This window comes from Stigmatopora argus, chromosome 12 (genome assembly GCF_051989625.1).
Source record: "Stigmatopora argus isolate UIUO_Sarg chromosome 12, RoL_Sarg_1.0, whole genome shotgun sequence".
NCBI classification, from domain to species: domain Eukaryota; kingdom Metazoa; phylum Chordata; class Actinopteri; order Syngnathiformes; family Syngnathidae; genus Stigmatopora; species Stigmatopora argus.
Genome location: NC_135398.1, coordinates 500,479 through 525,791, shown reverse-complemented (window position 1 = coordinate 525,791; position 25,313 = coordinate 500,479). Strand labels below are relative to the sequence as shown.

The 25,313-nt window shown below is 36.5% G+C and overlaps 2 protein-coding genes and 1 long non-coding RNA gene across 3 annotated transcripts in view; 2 read left to right on the top strand and 1 right to left on the bottom strand.

The window, feature by feature from the left end:
- The first annotated feature begins 1,586 nt into the window (after positions 1 to 1,586).
- On the top strand, positions 1,587 to 6,350 carry LOC144085906 (uncharacterized). The gene is made up of 5 exons (XR_013304285.1): positions 1,587 to 2,144; positions 2,239 to 2,301; positions 4,564 to 4,661; positions 5,187 to 5,414; positions 5,505 to 6,350. It is a non-coding gene; the product is annotated as an uncharacterized LOC144085906 (long non-coding RNA).
- On the bottom strand, positions 5,137 to 6,105 carry ptf1a (pancreas associated transcription factor 1a). Its single transcript, XM_077615589.1, has 2 exons — positions 5,488 to 6,105; positions 5,137 to 5,388 (listed from the first exon to the last, which is right to left on the bottom strand). Exons 1-2 carry the CDS (start codon positions 6,047 to 6,049, stop codon positions 5,183 to 5,185), a joined length of 768 nt encoding a protein of 255 aa, XP_077471715.1. The 5' UTR covers positions 6,050 to 6,105; the 3' UTR covers positions 5,137 to 5,182.
- Positions 6,351 to 6,918: 568 nt separating the features above from the next.
- Positions 6,919 to 25,313, top strand: part of LOC144085347 (uncharacterized) — a 35,201-nt gene continuing 16,806 nt past the window's right edge. Inside the window, exon 1 of the mRNA XM_077614499.1 lies at positions 6,919 to 7,448. Coding sequence (XP_077470625.1) covers positions 7,419 to 7,448 — 30 coding nt within the window. The 5' untranslated portion in view covers positions 6,919 to 7,418. The remainder of the gene's footprint in view (positions 7,449 to 25,313) is intronic.

Sequence of the window (25,313 nt, the reverse complement as noted above, 5' to 3'; positions counted from 1 at the left end):
AAAGTGCAACGTGTCCAAAAATTGGCATTTGGAAAGGTTCAATTCTAGATTCTTTTTGAAATGGTCCCATGTGGCTCTCCTGATCTTTTTGCATGTTCTCCCCAGGGCTGTATGGTGGCTTTTCTCTGGGCACTCCGATCTCATCTCACCTTCCAGAAACCGGCATGCTCGGCTAATTGTATGCTAGCTGCGAGTGACTGCTTATTTGGCTGGCAATCCCATCGTCTGCAGAACGGCTCCGGCACCACCTCGCGACCCTCGTGAGGATGAGCGCTACGGGAAATGAATGAATACATCGTAAGTCAGACTTGAGTTTAAGTCTTATAGTCCGGAAAATACGGTACTCTGTGTATCTTTTCTTTGTAAGAGCGTAATTCTGTTAAATAGACAATAATGAATTAATTTTGTTTAAAGCTAGCACCATTATTTATTCCCTCGGCTGCCATTTTTTTGTACCATTTGAATGAACGGTCTTTCATTTTTTTTTGGACATCTCGGGCTGTCGGTGGCAGCGCAGCGCCAGCGTCCCCCAACAAAAGCCATCATGAATATTCAACACGGCAGGTCATTATTCAAAATGCCTGTTTAAGCCACCGGCTTTTTCACGGGTGCCTGCAATTTTGTCCATGGTCACGTTTTTACTTTTTTTTTCTCTCTCTCTTCCAGAATCGGCGCATTCGTGACCTCGGCGGACCTCATTTTCACTCGACGAACGTGAAAACGGGTTTAAAAAACACGCCAAAGGAGCTGAAATGAAAAGAGTTGATGAAAAAAAGATGATGATTAGGGCGCTTGGAAGGAGCAAAACAAATAGGATGGCGCTGGGGCGCGACAACACAAGGCGCGTTTAGCGTTTAGCAGGTCGCCCGGGCCTTCCGGCGGGCTGGACATTCAGGGGCGTCTTTTGTTTTTGATTGATTTGACGGGCGCATAATGCTGACTTTCTCCATCCCGTGGGCAGACTCCAACCGCCTTTTTGTGCCACTCGACTCCCTTGCGCGCACGCCGCCGCATTTGTCTTGCAAATCCGTCCCCGCTGCGCCGGACCACCAAAAGGGAGCAGCCGACCGGACGGAAAAACGCACGGAAAAACCGACGGACGGACGGACGGAAGGGGGCGAGCTTCCAGCCAGCCGGCGCTTTTGGTGAAAAATGAGAAAATGGCCAAAGTGGCATGGCGTGGACAAAAACAAGTCCCCTCTTTCCCCCCCTTTTGGAAACTCAAATGAGCATGGTCATTTTGAAAAGGGACCCCCGGTCCAATTTGGCGCCCCAAACGGAATCGGCCCCAACGTGTTTTCTTCTTCTTCCCCATTTGATGGCTGATTTATTCGGGCGAATCAATCCAGCCCACCCCATTTCCATATCTTTTCACGGCCGAGCGGCTCGCTCAATGGACTGTAATATTTCATGACGGGGCACGTAAAAGCTGTGCACAATGCCTCTCATATCCAGCCGCCTTTCAAAGATCCTAGCGAGACGTCTTTATGGGATAATTCGCGGAAAGGCGGGGCCGAGCGAGACGGGAGGCGGCGGGACGGGATGCGCTCGACCGCTTTCGGCTCCGGCGCCCCTCCCGCTCCATCCGGATGCCGATGGCGGTTAGCGCGTCCGCCTCGCGGTCCCGGGGTCGAGGGATCGATCCCAGGTCGGTCTTCACTCTGCGGAATTTGAGGTTTGCCTCGTGTGGCTTTTCTCCAAGTCCTCCGCTTTCCTCCCACATCCCAAAACATGCATGCTAAATGATCCCTAGCCACGACCGGTTGTCCTTTGTCTCCCGGTACCCTCCGATTGGCTGGCCACCGATTCCTGGTGTCACCCGTCTGGTGCCCGTAGTCAGCTGGGTCAAGCTCCGGCACCCCCACGACCCTGGTGGGAGTCGGCAGCGAGCATTTGATCGCAGCCAGCCCTCTCGGACCAAATCAATCGGACGTCAATTGCCGCTAGCGCCGAGTGACTTGGACTATGAAATCATATTTAGCACTCAATTAAACACGAACAAGTAAATGGTAGAAAATCGACAGGAAGTGACTTAGAAAGGACACCCAATTGTCCGGAAGTGAGCAGTGAGTGATCCACCGGTGAGTTGGTGTGTGGAGTTCCAGCTACTCAATTCATGACTCCAAATTTGAAGTGTGAAAAACGTGAGCTACAATCAATGCTTTTAAAGATTGAATTGACTGTCTGTCTGATTGTGTTTGTCTTTCTGTCTGTCTGTCTGTGTTTGTCTGTTTGCAGGCACCCAGCCGCCGCGTGATCGCCGAAGCGTCCTTTGCGCGTCACGATGGCGCACGCGTTAAGGTGCGTTCAATGACCTCTTTCCCCGCTCTCCATCCGACAATTCGGGGCAGACAAAAATTGCATGCGTGTACGTCGACGTCTGCTTCGAAAAGCGCCTTCTTCCCCCCCCAAAAAAGTTGCGAGGGCTCTTTTATTTTCATTCCCTCCCTCCCTCTTTTCCTTCCCCTCTTTTTGTTTTTGCCCATTTTCCCTCTCTCTCGCATCGCATCTCTCCACTTTCCATCAAGCCGTCTTTGTCCCAGTCGCGAGTCATCAAAGAGATGACCATATTTCCCATCCGCCTGCAGACCCCGGGACAAGAGCCCTCGAGCTTTGGCAGCAAAAAAAAAACAACAGGAAAAAAAAGAAGATAAAACCCAAAACCCGGAGTCGCTCGCTCGCACCCTCGCCCATTCACGCCATGCGGCGCGCACCTGTGCTCGCCGCATTCAAAGTATACAAACCTGTCCCTATTACCATGAATTATTCACGTGGCGGACAAAGGCTGAAACGGAGCAGGTTGAAGTCCGTTCGAGGAGGGGGTGGGGGGGCTCTCTCTCTCTTTAGGGTCTCTTTCTTATGTTGGCGTGAAGATGAAGAGGAAGATGTCTTGCTCGCTCCTCCCTTTTCACTCTCGAGGAGCTCCAGGCGACAATCGCGGCATCTGCCAGCTCGACCCGTCAAAATATGACACAAAACAGGCCCCGAGGACAATGACGAACGGACGGAGAGAGCGCCAGGTGACGTGAGACGCCAGGCGACGAACCACCGGCAGGCCAACCAAGCCATGCGCGCGCGTGCGCACTCGACACACCCGATCCTTCTCCCCTTGAGTCCGCAAAAGAAAGACGTCGCACTATAAAATGTAATTGTCTTTACCGAAGCCGCTCCTAAAACAAAACAAAAAAAAGCCCAGACTCGCCTCCTAATTGGCCAAAGACGCGCAGGCGCATGCGCGCGCAGAGCTGGCTTTTTTTTATTGGAGCCCAAGCTCCGGCTGTGTTTTTTTTTACAGTTGCCATATTGTGCGGCGCACAAAGGCTAATGGAAGATTAAAGACGCGGAAAACTGTGCCAACCCGTTTCCAAGACTCTCTTGCTTGTTTTTAGGCAGCTGCTCTCCGTGCTTTGCAAAGACGCCCAAGAAAGAAAGAAAGAAAGAAAGAAAGAAAAAGGGGGAGAGAGGGGGGAGAAAGGAAAAAGTGCGAAGCAGGCAATGCGCGCAGGTGCTTCCTCCGAGACGAGACCAGACGAGAGCGTCCGTTTCTTCATTAGATGCTCAAAGGTCACGTCGCGTCGAGATTTAAGACCACGTCGAAGCCTTTGCCAAAAACAATACGTCGTCTGGGACGTTTTCGTATGGACCGACGCCCGGCCACGTCCAAGGCGGCCGTGCGCCTCGAGTGCGCAGCATGGAGATTGCATCCTAAAGTGGCCATCGTTCCCATTGGTTAAACAGTTTTTATGGGGTTGAGGGGGTCTGCAAAAGATTTTGTTTTTGTTTTTAAAAAGGGCTTAGACATACTTTTGCAACATGGTTAGCAATTTTGCACTAAAACGCCAGTGCTAGCTACCTTGATCACCTGATGCTCACCACTTCGGTCCCTTTTTTGTTACCTCACTTCATTTTTTTTCATATAAATTTTGTTATTTATGAAGCTTTCAATCTCTTTGTACTTGTATGAAGACAAAAAGGCATTCCATTCCATTCCACCTGCATTATTTGAGTTTTATTTAAGAAATCTACATGTGGAAATGAATGAAATGCAAAGAAAATGGATAGCATTCCAGTAATTGAAAACCCACCCAAATAGTAATGGAAATTTCATTTTTTTTGCCATTTATTTGCTCATTGACATGGGGGTAGTCCAACAGGAATCTATTTCAACGGCATTAGGCGTCCAATCCTTTTTCAGCCACACTCATTTGGCTTTTTTATTGACCATTAATATTTTTTAATGAAGTACAATTATGAGCGAAGCCCTACTTGGCATTATTAACTGCTATGGTGACGATGTTAGACGTCCAATTCCTTTTCACTCATGGTATGAACGTTTGTTGAACAAATTTGGTCTTTTTATTATTATTATATATTTTATTCTTTTATTTTCATGTTATTTGATGGATTTCCTTTTGAAGAAATGCACTTATGAACGAATGAATTCCATATTGACGTCCAAATCCTTTTTGATTCACAATGTTAACGTTTTCTGAGTAAATTTGCCCTTTGTTATGGATTGTTTTAATGTTATCTTATTAGTAACTTGTTCATTTGCCCGAATAGGTTGGACGTGTTGCGCTGTCAAAGGCAGCAAAAGATGAGCATTCCTGGCCATTCCCACCAGTTGAAATGAATTGGACGTCTTATTCATGGATTGAAAGGTTGAACTCAGTTTCATGTCTTCTATTTTACATCTGTATGTTAGCTATATTTTCATTTCTCTCAGCCCAAAATGTAATGTCTGCGTAGACGAGTCTTTATGGATTCAAGACGGGGTTCATGACTGGAACTAGTCCCTCAAAATGTGGCAAAACGTGTTGCTTTCCACTGTTGTTATTTGTCCAAAAGGCCCTTGAGCTAAAGTTTATTCAAATGCAAACATTTCATTCATTTTGCTCTTTGAAACGGAAGTCTCGAGGCCCCCAAAAATGTTGGAGTCAACGTGTCAAAACACACTTCGTTCGCTTGCATTTATTGTGGATAGAAAAATAATCACAGGTATAAAAAATAAATAGCTCATTCTTTTGCCATTAAATTACAAGATATATTATTACAAAGGTTAAATAGGTGATTGCCAGTAGCCTGAGTCGAAGCCCCAAAAATAAAGTGAGGTAATGTTGTTTGCAGTATGTACAAAAAAGAAGAACAAAATAAGAGTCAGTTTGTTGGTTGCTCGCTTGCTTTAGGAGGCCAGCAGGCCGAAGGGAGGCTCGTTCTCGATGTTCGTCAGGAGCGACTTGCCGTGTGCCTTCCGGGGGTCCTCCGGGGTCCACACCTTGGCCGTCCGGATGATGTTTTGCTCTCTCAGTTGCTTCTCGTCCGACCAGGACAAGGAGTGACCAGCCAGGGGGGGCAGGCCGAAGTCCGGGTCGCTGGGCGAGGGGGACCCTGAAGGAACAGACCAAAGAAGCGCGGTGAGTAAAAGGCAGACGAAGGGACGGACGAGCGAAACGAAAACTTTCTCTCGAACGCACCGCCGTAACTTACTTGTCCCCCTGTGGCAGATGATGACTTTCTTGGGCTGCGCATGCGCCTCGCCGCCGGCGCTCCGAATCGGCACGTCCGACTGCACCAGTTCGGCCAGAAAGTTGATGTAGCCGATGGCCAGGCGCAGCGTGTCCACTTTGGACAACCGCTTCTCGTAAGGCAACGTGGGGATGTGCGAGCGCAGACCCTCGAAGGCGTCGTTGATGGACTGCATGCGTCGTCGCTCCCGGATGTTGGCTGCCTGCCTCAGCTGCTGCATTTCCGTGTCCGACCTCATCCTCCGCCGCCTCTTGAGCAGCGGCCCGCCCCCGGCATAGCCGCCACCACCGCCACCGGGAGAGCCCTCCTCCTCCGCCGACGACAGGGACAAGGACAAGTCGCCCCCGGCCGCGCTCTCCTCGCCGTAATAGTCCGCCAAGTGTCCGCCGAAGAAATCCGAGTCGTCGTCCAACAGGTCGGCGTCCCGCGAGCACCGCTCGGGGAAAAAGTCGTCATCGTCGTGGAAGTATGGCGGCGAGGAGAAGGAGTCGAGCGCCGAGAAGGGGTCCAACACGCCGTCCATTCTCCTGACGCCGTCCGTCCGTCCGTCCGTCAGTCCGTAAGTATGTCCTTGACTCGGCCGGCCGGCGTCCACTTTATTTTTGGGTGCACGAAGGAGACTTTATAGCGACATTCGCGGTCGCGTGCCGCTCGCCTAGAGCGCCAGCCAATCAGGGCTCTGTCCGCGAAGCGCACCAGGCAAGAGACAGACACGCCCACTAACCCCCCCGCATGCCGAGGCCCTCCAGCGACGACGACTGACTTTTTTGTTTGATTTTTTTTGTTTGCCCACATTGCATTAAAATGATCGCCTTTCAACCTTGCTTGCACTGTGAGTCCACTCATGGGATGCCATTGACGGCGATAGACGTCCAATCCAGGTTGACTGTGGGGTCTTGGATTGTGTATTTCTGCTTTTAGACCTTTTAATTCGATTCATTTAATTTGTTATGAACCTTGCACGTAGTATACCTAATTCATGGCCTACCTTTGACGGCAGTAGACGTCCAATCCAGGTTGACTTGGGCTGAGAGTCTGTTATAGTGATTTTAGCTGTTTTAATATGATTCATTATTTATTTTATATATTTTCATTTTATTTATGAACCTTGCCTATATTTAGAAAATGAACGCAATAGGTGCAATTGATCGCAATCAGGTTTGACTGCATTTGAACTGCATGTCTATAACTGTCAATGGCAGTGAAAGAGTTAACCGGAGTCATCCAGTGAATTCAGTCGCTGCCAGCCCTCCCAGTCAAACTGGAATTGATCGTCTATCGCCGGCAGCAGCAGCGAAATAGGGTTGAAACGGATTTGACGAAGTGTCTCTTTGGTACGCAAGTACGCATGCGCAAGAGGAATCACACAGGTGTAACGTCACGTGCGTCACGATTGTCGCATTTGCGCATCGGAAGTGCATAGCAAACAGCTAACCTAGCCGAAAGCCAAACAAGCGAGTTCTTTTTTTCGCTCCAAGCTAACGATTAGCCCACTGAAAACATTTGCAAGATTTGCCACACACGTCAACAACTGTCTCATAAAACAGGTGCATTTTTAGTAACGCTGTAAGATTATCTGCCACCTTTTATTCGACAAAGTAAAGAGCCGAGGGCGTGCGAATACGGCGCAGGCTATCGCTAGCAAACATGCTAGCCGAGAAGAATTAGGCAAGACGGAATGACGAACGACCGTCTAGCTTTGTGGACTTGGGATATTTCTCTTTTCGTCAAGCCAAGTGTGGACGTTCTGAGGAAATTCTTTCACTGAGACGTCTCGGAGTGGACTGCTATTTTCTTGGACGGACAATTTGGTGCTGCAGTGCTAATGGACTAATGGGACTCGGTTGTGGTTCGAGCTGTGTTCGACCATTGGATCCGTTCGATTGCTGGAAATGGAAGTAGACTTGGACGAAGACTGCTCGGTGAGTACCAAACATAATCTTTTGCGTGAGAAATCATTGAAAGAACAAGCGAAAAATGACATGCACCCCCGTCAATGGCAGTGAAGGAGTTTATTGCAATCACTCGGTTATTTCCAAAATATATTTTGCCACTAAAATATTTCTATTGCAATTAACGTCCTAAATTGATTGAATGGAATGCCTTTATTGTCATTATACAAGTACAATTAGATTTAAAGCTTTGCCATAAAGTGCACACACAAGATGTATATACAGTAAAAATGAAGTACGGTGAAAAAGTGAATTAATCTAAAATTAATCATGGGTTTTTGATAATTTTCGCTCGTGTTTGTGATAGCTCTATGGCGACGATTATAATCAGTTTATTTTTTAATATGTGCCCTATTAGTTTGGACGAGGCTGTCAAAAGTCATTCTGCTCGTGTTATTAGAAATTTTCTGAGATTATTATAAATAGAAAGCGGAATAAGCGACAGTACATATGAATGAACATTTCCACATTCATCTTACTGAAGTGAATGCATTTAGTTGATTATTATTGCATTTCATTGATGTCGATTTTTACTGTCTTTGGAGGTGAAAATATGTAAAAGTGTCAGAAAAACTGTCAGGACCTGGAAATTTTAAGTGGTACTGGACTAAAAGACACATATTGAAGTGGGCAAACCTTAAATTAACCAGAAAGATTTGCTGATCAATTGAGTTTTGAAAATAGAATCGTTTGTGGTCGCCTTTATTGTTGTTGACAGTCGGCCGCGTTCCAATTCGATGGCCGGCGAATTACGCTCCCTATCTATCTCGTCTTGACGCCCCACATGTTGCACCCGGCCCGGCCTTTACTCGGTCTGTGCTCGGCCTCGGCCCCCTGCCCGCATCCACTCAGCCGCACGCCGCCATTTATTAAGCGGTAAGTGGGGAAAAGCACCATAAACACGAGTGGTCGAGGCGTCTTTTTCAATTGGGACAACTGGTGGGCGAACAAAAGCGCAGCGGTAGCCCCGCCCCGCGCGACAAATGAACGCTCCCCGGTGCATGCCGACCGACCGGCCGAACGAGCGAGCGAGCGACCGGCCGATGTTACGACCACCCGACCGCATTTACTCTGTCCCTCGAGTGTTCCGTCTATTGAGGAGGGCCCCCAACTCAAAGAAAGGTGTCAATAGAGGGGGGCAGTGCGCGTGCGCAAAATGAGTAGGCGAGGGCGGTGGCCGTGGGAAGAAGGCCACTTGCGGCAAATGCAACACGTCGCGTCCTAAACGACGCCCTCGTCGCGCGTCTCGCGTCTCGCCGATGAAGCTGTCGCGCTTGAAAAAGTCAGACAATGTGCGCAACCCGCCACGCCAACAGGTGCTTCGACGCCCGAAGCAATCGGTCGCTCATTCGTCACGATCATCTTTTACTGCCATCGCCGTCCATGGCAACCAAAAATCCGACTGTGTGACTGCATAGAAGGTTATTATTTAAAAAATGACTAAAAGCAGAAATATATACTGGCCACCACTCAAATTTATTTTCGTATCGCATTTAATTTATCGCATGCGATTAACGACGATGGACGTCCAATTTATTTACATTGGGAAGTCAACTAGTGCCGTCAAAAGGGCAAAAAAAATCGTCGCTCATGGATTCTTTCATTCCATAAAAGTAGCCATAAAATAACATAAGCGTTAACTTGTGCTAGAACAACCGTTCAATGATATAAAATGATATTTGTTTAAAAGCCACATTGCACGATAGGATCGAGTGCGATGTTTTGATTTTGATTTGTGAGCATCCCAGTGTTCCTCTCAGCAACTCATTAGTAACGTTAACTGTTGAATGAGTGCGTGAGCGCGCACCCGCAGCGAAGTGGCCGTCCATTCTTTCTTTTTTTGCCTTTCTTTCCAAAGCGGCGTCCTGTCACCAGTTTTGTCCGTCCGTTCGTTTGTCCGATGGTCCGTTTGTCCGTCTGGGACGCTGCGGGGCGAGCGATTGGGCGTCCGTCCGCCTGGGAACGCGAACACTTGTCGTCCGAATGGCAGCACGCTCGTCAATGGAGCGCTCGGTCACGCCGATTTCAAAAGTTGCACGCTTCTAATTATCGCCCGCAAAGCCAAGCAAAAGCCAAGCAAAAGCCAAGCAAAGCGAAGGAAAGGACAGAAAAGGACAAAATAAAAGGATAGAAAGGGACAGAAAGGGACAGGAAAGAAAAGAAAGCACCGACGTGAGACTACTGCAAACAACTTGTTTAACTTGTCACCCTCAGATCAAATGCGCGCGTGCGCGAACGCATAATACAAAAAACTCATCAAAACATAAAGGCGACATATTTAAACCACTCGTTTTGACATCAACACACATTCACGCACACACACACAGGCGGCTCTGGCTAATTTTGCGCGCACACACACACACACACACACACACACACACACACACACACACACACACACACACACACACAATAATAAGTATAATATTTATCTTTATACGTGCTTAAATACAAATGTAGTTCGTCGTTTTTATTTATGTGACCACTTATTCATGTTGACAATTGATCTATGTTGACGACTTATTATGTTGACTTCTTATTTATTTATTGATTATTTATTTGGGCATTTCATGGTGAAGCTTTAAATGTCATTATACTTGTATCATGAAAATAAAGGCATTCCATTCCATCAATTTTAGCATAAACAAAGTTAATGATATGAGAACACAACCTATAAACAGAATGCACAGACGACTAATATAGATTAGAATTTACAAACAAATAATGATCATTATCTCAATTCCATACTCAAAGTGCAGCAAAAATTAATTTGGAATTAAATGAGATGAATGGATTAGACCTAAAAGTGGATTTTTCTGGGCTAACGACATTTTAAGAAATTAATTTCAGTTTGTTGCAGTCGTTTTGGATTGGATGCAGTGACCCAATACTGACGCTAGGGGGAAGGCTGCGCTCTCTTCAAAATCAGGGATAATAATTGAGATAACTGCTAATATGATCGAATTTTATTTGTTTTTTACGTATTGGACGTCTAAAGCCGTCATTGCGAGGTTAACATGCGTTTTAGAGAATGGGCTCTTGCACATCTGTTGACTTTTTGTTTAACATGAAATCCAGTCTAAACTAAAAAAAATAAAAATAAAAAAGAAGTGAAAATGTTCCATTTAGTTTCCCATTTCAATGTTTGAAAAGGCAGAGAGGAAATCCAGAAAGTGTGCAATTAGATGCGCCCATAATCCCACTGGCTCAATCAAATGTAATCCCTCTTTAATCCGAATTAAGGGGTGACGGACGGGCTCATCCATCTGGAGGATGACTACGGGCAACATTTCATCCTGTCATGAGGAAACAAAGCCTTGAAAGCGTCACACTAACTTTTGCTACCTTGACTCAAAGCCTAATCCCGGCCGGGATCGGATAGCGCTAGAAACAATTCATATTTTCCAATTATTATTCATTGAGAGCCATACTAATTACAATTGAGAAGTCAGACTACATGAAAATGTCGGCCTTTTTTCCGTCTTTTCAACATAGGTTCCCTATCCCTGCCCTCATCCCTTGTATTCACCGTTACGTTTAAATATAATCAGCATCCTAATAGGAGATGACGTAAATACTAGATGGTGTGCATTGGCTTGACAGGTAACCGAGCAGTAGGTAAAAAAGGGGGAGGGTCTGGAAAGCAGGTCACAGTTGGTCTGAATTGAAGCCGCCATCCCAGATAGCGCAAAGGCCGAGGCGTGCATGGGAAATTTCACACTTGCTGCCAGTGTGGACAGATGCCGCTTGCCTGCCAATCATTCATTAGACACATGATTAGATATGTAAGATACATAGCAAGAAGGCTCACGCGATCACACTCGTATTTGATCAGCAAAGTTTCCATTTAGTCGTTGAACTGTTTGCTCAAATGAATTTGAAAGTAATGTTTAGAGTTTGTCAAACCGGTCGGTAAAAAGCACTCGTTTGCTGGCAAAAGTAGAACTGATATTTATGGATACATTAGCATTGCGTTAACCCTATTTAAATCGTGTTTCTGGGATTTTTGATGGCGCTAGACGCCCCCACTAATGACATTGAAATAGGAGTTCTAGCCAGTTTTCCGTGGTTAAACCAATTAAGACAGCCGTGAGGCCATTGTGACGTTGAAACCTTTTTAAAATAAAAATAAAAATGGGGAGGTGAAATATTTTCAAATTTTTCATTATGATCTCATTTAATTCTGGATTTTTAAAAATAGGTGAAATAAAAATAAGCAAGCACAATTACTTTATTTAAAGGTTTGTTCACACTTTAATCATGAATAACAAGCAATCTTTTTTGTATTTATTGCTTTTTTTATGCATGTATATAGCTGTGGCATTGATGCTCAAGCATGACTTTTTCATCGTTCTTTTGTTTTCTTTAGTGTTGCTCAATTGGTATTTTTCATCTGTGAAAATAGTCATTTATATTTTTTGTAAAAAAAAAAAGGTTTTGACACCTGTCGCGTCTCTCTAAGGCTTTTTTTTCTTCCCCAAAAACCAACAAGTGACTTGCAAAGGCTTAATAATTGACCCAAGTTGAATTATGACGAGAAAAGATTCCCATATTATCGCGTGTATTTTAGCACTTTGTTTACTTTTCAAAGTAAAGATTCAAGCAAATCCAATTGTGAGGCTAGACGGCATAAATAGTTCGGAGTTCCATGATAATCCTCTTCCCGATGGTAAATGTTGGACGTCTATGAGTGTTTTTTTCCTCTCTTCCCTGCGCAGTGCTAATTGACTCATCTGTTGCTGCCTCTAATTGATTCGGGCATTAATCTGCCGGATCTCGTCTAAAAGCTGGGCTAATATGCCAGAGAGAGTCCAATTCTGCCTCGGGGAGGATTGGAGAAGATTAACAGGAGATTTCGCGGCGTCCCGGTCCGGACCGATAGATAATAGATTACATCCAATCAAATCCGCCACAACTGTCTGGCTGCAAACCCCCCCCCCAAAAAATAGCACTAATCACATGAGTTGTAAAAAAAAAAAATGTCGCGATCGTTTACACATTAGGCGGCTTTTGTTTTAATCCCGTGAGTCATTTATTCTCACAGATTTTTTTTCATTAGGTCTAAAGAAACAACTGGGATTAAAATAAATAAATAAAAACATGAAGGAGAATTGCAGTCTAGTTGGTTCAATTGATGTAATCGTATACTTACTTTGGTCAAATACCGACATCTTGTGGTAGAAAAGTAGAAGAATATATATGTATTTCAACAACACGCTTATTTATTTATATATTTATTCATGTACCTATTTATTAATTTACTTATTACCTATCTATTTATGTCTAAAATGCCTTTCCTATTTCTGCATCCTCACCCTCTTGCTACTGTGACAACGTAAATTCCCGAATACGGGATGAATAGTTATCCAATCCAATCCAAATACCGACATCTTGTGGTAGAAAAGTAGAAGTGCAGCACCTGTTTTAAAAAAAGGAAAGGAAAAAGCCTTACTATACATGGTCATTTTTTATTGAAAAAAAGCCTTACTATACTATATCGTTTTTTTACAAAAAAAGCCTTACTATACTATGTCGTTTTTTAAAGAAAAAAAGCCTTACTATACTATGTCGATTTTTACGAAAAAAGCCTTGCTATACTATGTCGTTTTTTTACGAAAAAAGCCTTACTATACTATGTTGTTGTTTTTTAAGAAAAAAACCTTACTATACTATGTCGTTTTTTTTTACGAAAAAAGCCTTACTATACTCTGTCGTTTTTTTACAAAAAAGCCTTACTATACTATGTCGTTTTTTTAACGAAAAAAGCCTTATTATAATATGTCGTTTTTTACGAAAAAAGCCTTAGTATACTAGGTCGTTTTTTTACGAAAAAAGCCTTACTATACTATGTCGTTTTTACAAAAAAGCCTTACTATGTCGTTTTTTTAAGAAAAAAGCCTTACTATACTATGTCGTTTTTTACGAAAAAAGCCTTACTATACTATGTCGTTTTTACGAAAAAAGCCTTACTATACTATGTCGTTTTTTACGAAAAAAAGCCATACTATACTATGTCGATTTTTACGAAAAAAGCCTTACTATACTATGTCGTTTTTTTACAAAAAAGCCTTACTATACTATGTCGTTTTTTTACGAAAAAAGCATTACTATACTATGTCGTTTTTACAAAAAAGCCTTACTATGTAGTTTTTTTAAGAAAAAAGCCTTACTATACTATGTCGTTTTTTACGAAAAAAGCCATACTATACTATGTCGATTTTTACGAAAAAAGCCTTACTATGCTATGTCGTTTTTTTACAAAAAAGCCTTACTATACTATGTCGTTTTTTTAACGAAAAAAGCCTTACTATAATATGTCGTTTTTTACGAAAAAAGCCTTACTATACTATGTCGTTTTTTTACGAAAAAAGCCTTACTATACTATGTCGTTTTTACAAAAAAGCCTTACTATGTCGTTTTTTTTAAGAAAAAAGCCTTACTATACTATGTCGTTTTTTACGAAAAAAAGCCTTACTATACTATGTCGTTTTTACGAAAAAAGCCTTACTATACTATGTCGTTTTTTACGAAAAAAGCCATACTATACTATGTCGTTTTTTTAAGAAAAAAGCCTTAATATACTGTCGTTTTTTTAAGAAAAAAACCTTTCTATACTATGTCGTTTTTTACAAAAAAATCTTACTATACTATGTCATTTTTTAAGAAAAAAGCCTTACTATACTATGTCATTTTGTTACGAAAAAAGCCTTATTATACTAGGTCGGTTTTTTTTTACAAAAAAAGCCTTACTATACTATGTCGTTTTTTAAAGAAAAAAGCCTTACTATATATACTATGTCGTTTTTTACGAAAAAAAGCCTTACTATATACTATTTCGTTTTTTACAAAAAAGCTTTACTATACTATGTCGATTTTAACAAAAAAAGCCTTATTATATTATGTCGTTTTTACAAAAAAGCCTTACTATACTATGTCGTTTTTTACGAAAGAAACCTTACTATACCATGTCGTTTTTTACGAAAAAAGCCTTACTATACTTGCTGTTTTTTTTATGAAAAAAGCCTTACTATACTATGATGTTTTTTTACGAAAAAAGCCTTACTTTACTATGTCATTTTTTAAAAAGAAAAAAGCCTTACTATACTATTTCGTTTTTTTACGAAAAAAAGCCTTCCTATACTATGTCGTATTTTTTTTTTATACAAAAAAGCCTTACTATACTTTGTCGTTTTTTTAAGAAAAAGCCTTACTATACTATGTTGTTTTTTACAAAAAACCTTAATATACAATGTCATTTTTTAAAGAAAAAGCCTTAATATACTATGTCATTTTTTTTAAGAAAAAAGCCTTACTATACTGTCGTTTTTTAAGAAAAAAGCCTTACTATACTATGTCGTTTTTTAAGAAAAAAGCCTTACTATACTATGTCGTTTTTTATACGGAAAAAGCCTTACTATTGATAGGTTCACCAATAGGCTTTCCCAAATGCACGCACAAATAAAACAGACATCAGACTCATAACCGGTGTCTTGCCCGGTTCATTGTAGTGTCCGAGGCATCTCTCTTGCGGTTTATTACATCAGATTTACAATATGCATCTCAGTTCTCAAAACAAATGAAGGTCTCCCAGATCTTCCCAAGGGAGCTGTGTGAAGAATCTTGTGCGAAGTCCAGCTTGAGAGAGGAGTGACCTTCCTGTTGTTTAGGCTATCTCAGGAGCGAGCATTTACACGGTTGCAAGCAGATGTGCTAAAATGACTTTTCTAATGTTAATAAGTGAGCAAATATATAATAATGTAAGACCAATAACCCTAAGTGAAGCAAAGCATTCTTCATTGCAAGCAAATATATAATAATGTAAGACTAATAACATAGCATTACTATACTTTGTCTTTTTTTAAGAAAAAAAAGCCTTACTATACTATGTCGTTTTTTAAAGAAAAAAGCCTTACTATACTGTGTCGATTTTTACGAAAAAAGCCTTACTATACTATGTCGTTTTATTTTAAAGAAAAAAGCCTTACTGTACTATGTCGTTTTTTTTACGAAAAATGCCTTACTATACTATGTCGTTTTTTAAGAAAAAAGCCTTACTATACTATGTCGTTTTTTAAGAAAAAAAGCCTTACTATACTATGTCGTTTTTTAAGAAAAAAGCCTTACTATACTGTGTCGATTTTTACGAAAAAAGCCTTACTATACTATGTCGTTTTTTTTAAAGAAAAAAGCCTTACTATGCTATGTCGTTTTTTAAGAAAAAAGCCTTACTATACTATGTCGTTTTTGACGAAAAACCTTACAATACTATGTCGTTTTTGACGAAAAAAAGCCTTACTATACTATGTCGTTTTTTTAAGAAAAAAGCCTTACTACACTATGTCGTTTTTTAAGAAAAAAGCCTTACTATACTATGTCGTTTTTTTAAGAAAAAAGCCTTACTATACTATGTCGTTTATTAAAGAAAAAAGCCTTACTATACTATGTCGTTTTTCAAGAAAAAAAGCCTTACTATACTATGTCGTTTTTTTTTTTTACAAAAAAAGCCATACTATACTATGTCGTTTATTAAAGAAAAAAGCCTTACTATACTATGTCGTTTTTTTTAAAAAAAAAGCCTTACTATACTATGTCGTTTTTTTAAGAAAAAAGCCTTACTATACTATGTCGTTTTTTAAGAAAAAAGCCTTACTATACTATGTCGTTTTTTAAGAAAAAAGCCTTACTATACTATGTCGTTTTTTTTACAAAAAAAGCCTTACTATACTATGTCGTTTTTTAAGAAAAAAGCCTTACTATACTATGTCGTTTTTTACGAAAAAAAGCCTTACTATACTATGTCGTTTTTTTAAAAGAAAAAAGCCTTACTATATTATGTCGTTTTTTAAAGAAAAAAGCCTTACTATACTATGTCGTTTTTTAAGAAAAAAGCCTTACTATACTATGTCGTTTATTAAAGAAAAAAGCCTTACTATACTATGTCGTTTTTTTTTACAAAAAAAGCCTTACTATACTATGTCGTTTATTAAAGAAAAAAGCCTTACTATACTATGTCGTTTTTTAAAGAAAAAAGCCTTACTATACTATGTCGTTTTTTTAAAGAAAAAAAAGCCTTACTATACTATGTCGTTTTTTTAAAGAAAAAAAAGCCTTACTATACTATGTCGTTTTTTTTAAAGAAAAAAGCCTTACTATACTATGTCGGTTTTTTCAGAAAAAAAGCCTTACTATACTATGTCGTTTTTTTAAAAGAAAAAAGCCTTACTATAACATGTCGTTTTTTTAAAAAGAAAAAAGCCTTACTATACTATGTCGTTTTTTTTAAAGAAAAAAGCCTTACTATACTATGTCGTTTTTTTAAAGAAAAAAGCCTTACTATACTATGTCGTTTTTTAAAGAAAAAAGCCTTACTATACTATGTCGTTTTTTCAGAAAAAAAGCCTTACTATACTATGTCGTTTTTTAAGAAAAAGCCTTACTAGCCTTACTATACTATGTCGTTTTTTAAAGAAAAAAGCCTTACTATACTATGTCGTTTTTTAAAGAAAAAAGCCTTACTATACTATGTCGTTTTTTAAAGAAAAAAGCCTTACTATACTATGTCGTTTTTTTAAAGAAAAAAGCCTTACTATACTATGTCGTTTTTTAAAAGAAAAAAGCCTTACTATACTATGTCGTTTTTTAAAGAAAAAAGCCTTACTATACTATGTCGTTTTTTAAGAAAAAAGCCTTACTATACTATGTCGTTTTTTAAGAAAAAAGCCTTACTATACTATGTCGTTTTTTAAGAAAAAAGCCTTACTATACTATGTCGTTTTTTAAGAAAAAAGCCTTACTATACTATGTCGTTTTCTTTACAAAAAAGCCTTACTATACTATGTCGTTTTTTAAAGAAAAAAGCCTTACTATACTATGTCGTTTTTTTAAAGAAAAAAAAGCCTTACTATACTATGTCGTTTTTTTTTACAAAAAAGCCTTACTATACTATGTCGTTTATTAAAGAAAAAAGCCTTACTATACTATGTCGTTTTTTTTTACAAAAAAAGCCATACTATACTATGTCGTTTATTAAAGAAAAAAGCCTTACTATACTATGTCGTTTTTTAAAGAAAAAAGCCTTACTATACTATGTCGTTTTTTTAAAGAAAAAAGCCTTACTATACTATATCGTTTTAAAAAAAAAAGCCTTACTATACTATGTCGTTTTTTAAAGAAAAAAGCCTTACTATACTATGTCGTTTTTTAAGAAAAAAGCCTTACTATACTATGTCGTTTTTTAAGAAAAAAGCCTTACTATACTATGTCGTTTTTTTTTACAAAAAAAGCCTTACTATACTATGTCGTTTTTTAAGAAAAAAACCTTACTATACTATGTCGTTTTTTACGAAAAAAAGCCTTACTATACTATGTCGTTTTTTTTAAGAAAAAAGCCTTACTATACTATGTCGTTTTTTTAAAGAAAAAAGCCTTACTATACTATGTCGTTTTTTAAAAGAAAAAAGCCTTACTATACTGTCGTTTTTTAAAGAAAAAAGCCTTACTATACTATGTCGTTTTTTAAGAAAAAAGCCTTACTATACTATGTCGTTTTTTAAGAAAAAAGCCTTACTATACTATGTCGTTTTTTAAGAAAAAAGCCTTACTATACTATGTCGTTTTTTAAGAAAAAAGCCTTACTATACTATATCGTTTTCTTTACAAAAAAAGCCTTACTATACTATGTCGTTTTTTCAGAAAAAAAGCCTTACTATACTATGTCGTTTTTTAAGAAAAAGCCTTACTAGCCTTACTATACTATGTCGTTTTTTAAAGAAAAAAGCCTTACTATACTATGTCGTTTTTTAAAGAAAAAAGCCTTACTATACTATGTCGTTTTTTAAAGAAAAAAGCCTTACTATACTATGTCGTTTTTTTAAAGAAAAAAGCCTTACTATACTATGTCGTTTTTTAAAAGAAAAAAGCCTTACTATACTATGTCGTTTTTTAAAGAAAAAAGCCTTACTATACTATGTCGTTTTTTAAGAAAAAAGCCTTACTATACTATGTCGTTTTTTAAGAAAAAAGCCTTACTATACTATGTCGTTTTTTAAGAAAAAAGCCTTACTATACTATGTCGTTTTTTAAGAAAAAAGCCTTACTATACTATGTCGTTTTCTTTACAAAAAAGCCTTACTATACTATGTCGTTTTTTTAAAGAAAAAAGCCTTACTATACTATGTCGTTTTTTTAAAGAAAAAAAAGCCTTACTATACTATGTCGTTTTTTTTACAAAAAAGCCTTACTATACTATGTCGTTTATTAAAGAAAAAAGCCTTACTATACTATGTCGTTTTTTTTTACAAAAAAAGCCATACTATACTATGTCGTTTATTAAAGAAAAAAGCCTTACTATACTATGTCGTTTTTTAAAGAAAAAAGCCTTACTATACTATGTCGTTTTTTTAAAGAAAAAAGCCTTACTATACTATATCGTTTTAAAAAAAAAGCCTTACTATACTATGTCGTTTTTAAAAGAAAAAAGCCTTACTATACTATGTCGTTTTTTAAGAAAAAAGCCTTACTATACTATGTCGTTTTTTAAGAAAAAAGCCTTACTATACTATGTCGTTTTTTTTTACAAAAAAAGCCTTACTATACTATGTCGTTTTTTAAGAAAAAAACCTTACTATACTATGTCGTTTTTTACGAAAAAAAGCCTTACTATACTATGTCGTTTTTTTTTAAAGAAAAAAGCCTTACTATACTATGTCGTTTTTTTTTAAGAAAAAAGCCTTACTATACTATGTCGTTTTTTAAAAGAAAAAAGCCTTACTATACTATGTCGTTTTTTTAAGAAAAAAGCCTTACTATACTATGTCGTTTTTTAAGAAAAAAGCCTTACTATACTATGTCGTTTTTTAAGAAAAAAGCCTTACTATACTATATCGTTTTCTTTACAAAAAAAGCCTTACTATACTATGTCGTTTATTAAAGAAAAAAGCCTTACAATACTATGTCGTTTTTTTTTTAAAAGAAAAAAGCCTTACTATACTATGTCGTTTTTTTTTTTACAAAAAAAGCCTTACTATACTATGTCGTTTATTAAAGAAAAAAGCCTTACTATACTATGTCGTTTTTTAAAGAAAAAAGCCTTACTATACTATGTCGTTTTTTTAAAGAAAAAAGCCTTACTATACTATGTCGTTTTTTTAAAGAAAAAAAAGCCTTACTATACTGTGTCGATTTTTACGAAAAAAGCCTTACTATACTATGTCGTTTTTTTTAAAGAAAAAAGCCTTACTATACTATGTCGTTTTTTAAGAAAAAAGCCTTACTATACTATGTCGTTTTTGACGAAAAACCTTACAATACTATGTCGTTTTTGACGAAAAAAAGCCTTACTATACTATGTCGTTTTTTTAAGAAAAAAGCCTTACTACACTATGTCGTTTTTTAAGAAAAAAGCCTTACTATACTATGTCGTTTTTTTAAGAAAAAAGCCTTACTATACTATGTCGTTTATTAAAGAAAAAAGCCTTACTATACTATGTCGTTTTTCAAGAAAAAAAGCCTTACTATACTATGTCGTTTTTTTTTTTTACAAAAAAAGCCATACTATACTATGTCGTTTATTAAAGAAAAAAGCCTTACTATACTATGTCGTTTTTTAAAGAAAAAAGCCTTACTATACTATGTCGTTTTTTTAAAAAAAAAAGCCTTACTATACTATGTCGTTTTTTAAAGAATAAAGCCTTACTATACTATGTCGTTTTTTAAGAAAAAAGCCTTACTATACTATGTCGTTTTTTAAGAAAAAAGCCTTACTATACTATGTCGTTTTTTTTACAAAAAAAGCCTTACTATACTATGTCGTTTTTTAAGAAAAAAGCCTTACTATACTATGTCGTTTTTTACGAAAAAAAGCCTTACTATACTATGTCGTTTTTTTAAAAGAAAAAAGCCTTACTATATTATGTCGTTTTTTAAAGAAAAAAGCCTTACTATACTATGTCGTTTTTTAAGAAAAAAGCCTTACTATACTATGTCGTTTATTAAAGAAAAAAGCCTTACTATACTATGTCGTTTTTTTTTACAAAAAAAGCCTTACTATACTATGTCGTTTATTAAAGAAAAAAGCCTTACTATACTATGTCGTTTTTTAAAGAAAAAAGCCTTTCTATACTATGTCGTTTTTTCAGAAAAAAAGCCTTACTATACTATGTCGTTTTTTAAAGAAAAAAGCCTTACTATACTATGTCGTTTTTTTAAAAAGAAAAAAGCCTTACTATACTATGTCATTTTTTTTAAAGAAAAAAGCCTTACTATACTATGTCGTTTTTTAAGAAAAAAGCCTTACTATACTATGTCGTTTTTTTTTAAAAGAAAAAAGCCTTACTATACTATGTCGTTTTTTTTTTACAAAAAAAACCTTACTATACTATGTCGTTTATTAAAGAAAAAAGCCTTACTATACTATGTCGTTTTTTAAAGAAAAAAGCCTTACTATACTATGTCGTTTTTTAAAGAAAAAAGCCTTACTATACTATGTCGTTTTTTAAAGAAAAAAAGCCTTACTATACTATGTCGTTTTTTAAAGAAAAAAGCCTTACTATCCTATATCGTTTTTTAGGGAAAAATAGCCTTACTATACTATGTCGTTTTTTAGGGAAAAATAGCCTTACTATACTATGTCGTTTTTTTAAGAAAAAAGCCTTACTATACTATGTCGTTTTTTTAAGAAAAAAGCCTTACTATACTATGTCGTTTTTTAAAGAAAAAAGCCTTACTATACTATGTCGTTTTTTAAAGAAAAAAGCCTTACTATACTATGTCGTTTTTTAAAGAAAAAAAGCCTTACTATACTATGTCGTTTTTTAAAGAAAAAAGCCTTACTATACTATATCGTTTTTTAGGGAAAAATAGCCTTACTATACTATGTCGTTTTTTAGGGAAAAATAGCCTTACTATACTATGTCGTTTTTTAGGGAAAATAGCCTTACTATACTATGTCGTTTTTTAAGAAAAAAAGCCTTACTATACTTTGTCGTTTTTTAGGGAAAAATAGCCTTACTATACTATGTCGTTTTTTTAAGAAAAAAGCCTTAATATACTATGTCGTTTTTTAAAGAAAAAAGCCTTACTATACTATGTCGTTTTTTAGGGAAAAATAGCCTTACTATAATATGTCGTTTTTTTAAGAAAAAAGCCTTACTATACTATGTCGTTTTTTAGGGAAAAAAAGCTTTACTATACTTTGTCGTTTTTTAAGAAAAAAGCCTTACTATACTATGTCGTTTTTTAGGGAAAAAAAGCCTTACTATACTATGTCGTTTTTTAGGGAAAAATAGCCTTACTATACTATGTCGTTTTTTTAAGAAAAAAAGCCTTACTATACAATGTCGTTTTTTAAGAAAAAAGCCTTACTATACTATGTCGTTTTTTAGGGAAAATAGCCTTACTATACTATGTCGTTTTTTAAGAAAAAAAGCCTTACTATACTATGTCGTTTTTTTAAGAAAAAAGCCTTACTATACTATGTCGTTTTTTACGGAAAAATAGCCTTACTATACTATGTCGTTTTTTAAGAAAATAGCCTTACTATACTATGTCATTTTTTAAGAAAAAAAGCCTTACTATACTATGTCGTTTTTTAAGAAAAAAGCCTTACTATACTATGTCATTTTTTAGGGAAAAATAGCCTTACTATACTATGTCGTTTTTTAAGAAAAAAAGCCTTACTATACTATGTCGTTTTTTTAAGAAAAAAGCCTTACTATACTATGTCGTTTTTTAGGGAAAAATAGCCTTACTATACTATGTCGTTTTTTAAGAAAAAAAGCCTTACTATACTATGTCGTTTTTTTAAGAAAAAAAGCCTTACTATACTATGTCGTTTTTTAGGGAAAAAAAGCTTTACTATACTATGTCGTTTTTTAAGAAAAAAGCCTTACTATACTATGTCGTTTTTTAGGGAAAAATAGCCTTACTATACTATGTCGTTTTTTTTAAGAAAAAAGCCTTACTATACTATGTCGTTTTTTAGGGAAAAATAGCCTTACTATACTATGTCGTTTTTTAAGAAAAAAGCCTTACTATACTATGTCGTTTTTTAGGGAAAATAGCCTTACTATACTATGTCGTTTTTTTTAAGAAAAAAGCCTTACTATACTATGTCGTTTTTTAGGGAAAATAGCTTTACTATACTATGTCACTTTTTTAAAGAAAAAAGCCTTACTATACTATGTCGTTTTTTTAGGGAAAAAAGCCTTACTATACTATGTCGTTTTTTAAGAAAAAAAGCCTTACTATACTATGTCGTTTTTTTAAGAAAAAAGCCTTACTATACTATGTCGTTTTTTAGGGAAAAATAGCCTTACTATACTATGTCGTTTTTTTAAGAAAAAAGCCTTACTATACTATGTCGTTTTTTAGGGAAAAAAAGCTTTACTATACTATGTCGTTTTTTAAGAAAAAAGCCTTACTATACTATGTCGTTTTTTAGGGAAAAAAAGCCTTACTATACTATGTCGTTTTTTAGGGAAAAATAGCCTTACTATACTATGTCGTTTTTTTAAGAAAAACGCCTTACTATACTATGTCGTTTTTTAAGAAAATAGCCTTACTATACTATGTCATTTTTTAAGAAAAAAAGCCTTACTATACTATGTCGTTTAAGAAAAAAGCCTTACTATACTATGTCATTTTTTAGGGAAAAATAGCCTTACTATACTATGTCGTTTTTTAAGAAAAAAAGCCTTACTATACTATGTCGTTTTTTTAAGAAAAAAGCCTTACTATACTATGTCGTTTTTTAGGGAAAAATAGCCTTACTATACTATGTCGTTTTTTAAGAAAAAAAGCCTTACTATACTATGTCGTTTTTTTAAGAAAAAAAGCCTTACTATACTATGTCGTTTTTTAGGGAAAAAAAGCTTTACTATACTATGTCGTTTTTTAAGAAAAAAGCCTTACTATACTATGTCGTTTTTTAGGGAAAAATAGCCTAACTATACTATGTCGTTTTTTTAAGAAAAAAGCCTTACTATACTATGTCGTTTTTTAGGGAAAAATAGCCTTACTATACTATGTCGTTTTTTTTAAGAAAAAAGCCTTACTATACTATGTCGTTTTTTAGGGAAAATAGCCTTACTATACTATGTCGTTTTTTTTAAAGAAAAAAGCCTTACTATACTATGTCGTTTTTTAGGGAAAATAGCTTTACTATACTATGTCACTTTTTTAAAGAAAAAAGCCTTACTATACTATGTCGTTTTTTTAGGGAAAATAGCCTTACTATACTATGTCGTTTTTTAAGAAAAAAAGCCTTACTATACTATGTCGTTTTTTTAAGAAAAAAGCCTTACTATACTATGTCGTTTTTTAGGGAAAATAGCCTTACTATACTATGTCGTTTTTTTTAAGAAAAAAGCCTTACTATACTATGTCGTTTTTTAGGGAAAATAGCTTTACTATACTATGTCACTTTTTTAAAGAAAAAAGCCTTACTATACTATGTCGTTTTTTTAGGGAAAATAGCCTTACTATACTATGTCGTTTTTTTAAGAAAAAAGCCTTACTATACTATGTCGTTTTTTAGGGAAAAAAAGCTTTACTATACTATGTCGTTTTTTAAGAAAAAAGCCTTACTATACTATGTCGTTTTTTAGGGAAAAAAAGCCTTACTATACTATGTCGTTTTTTAGGGAAAAATAGCCTTACTATACTTTGTCGTTTTTTTTAAGAAAAAAGCCTTACTATACTATGTCGTTTTTTAGGGAAAAATAGCCTTACTATACTATGTCGTTTTTTTTAAGAAAAACGCCTTACTATACTATGTCGTTTTTTAGGGAAAATAGCTTTACTATACTATGTCGTTTTTTAAGAAAAAAAGCCTTACTATACTATGTCGTTTTTTTAAGAAAAAAAGCCTTACTATACTATGTCGTTTTTTTAAGAAAAAAGCCTTACTATACTATGTCGTTTTTTAGGGAAAAATAGCCTTACTATACTATGTCGTTTTTTTAAGAAAAAAAGCCTTACTATACTATGTTGTTTTTTTAAGAAAAAAGCCTTACTATACTATGTCGTTTTTTAGGGAAAATAGCCTTACTATACTATGTCGTTTTTTAAGAAAAAAAGCCTTACTATACTATGTCGTTTTTTTAAGAAAAAAGCCTTACTATACTATGTCGTTTTTTAGGGAAAAATAGCCTTACTATACTATGTCGTTTTTTTAAGAAAAAAAGCCTTACTATACTATGTCGTTTTTTAGGGAAAATAGCCTTACTATACTATGTCGTTTTTTAAGAAAAAAAGCCTTACTATACTATGTCGTTTTTTAGGGAAAAATAGCCTTACTATACTATGTCGTTTTTTTAAGAAAAAAGCCTTACTATACTATGTCGTTTTTTTAAGAAAAAAGCCTTACTATACTATGTCGTTTTTTAGGGAAAATAGCCTTACTATACTATGTCGTTTTTTAAGAAAAAAAGCCTTACTATACTATGTCGTTTTTTAAGAAAAAAGCCTTACTATACTGTCATTTTTTAGGGAAAAATAGCCTTACTATACTATGTCGTTTTTTAAGAAAAAAAGCCTTACTATACTATGTCGTTTTTTTAAGAAAAAAGCCTTACTATACTATGTCGTTTTTTAGGGAAAAATAGCCTTACTATACTATGTCGTTTTTTTAAGAAAAAAGCCTTACTATAATATGTCCTTTTTTAGGGAAAAAAAGCTTTACTATACCATGTCGTTTTTTAAGAAAAAAGCCTTACTATACTATGTCGTTTTTTAGGGAAAAAAAGCCTTACTATACTATGTCGTTTTTTAGGGAAAAATAGCCTTACTATACTATGTCGTTTTTTTAAGAAAAACGCCTTACTATACTATGTCGTT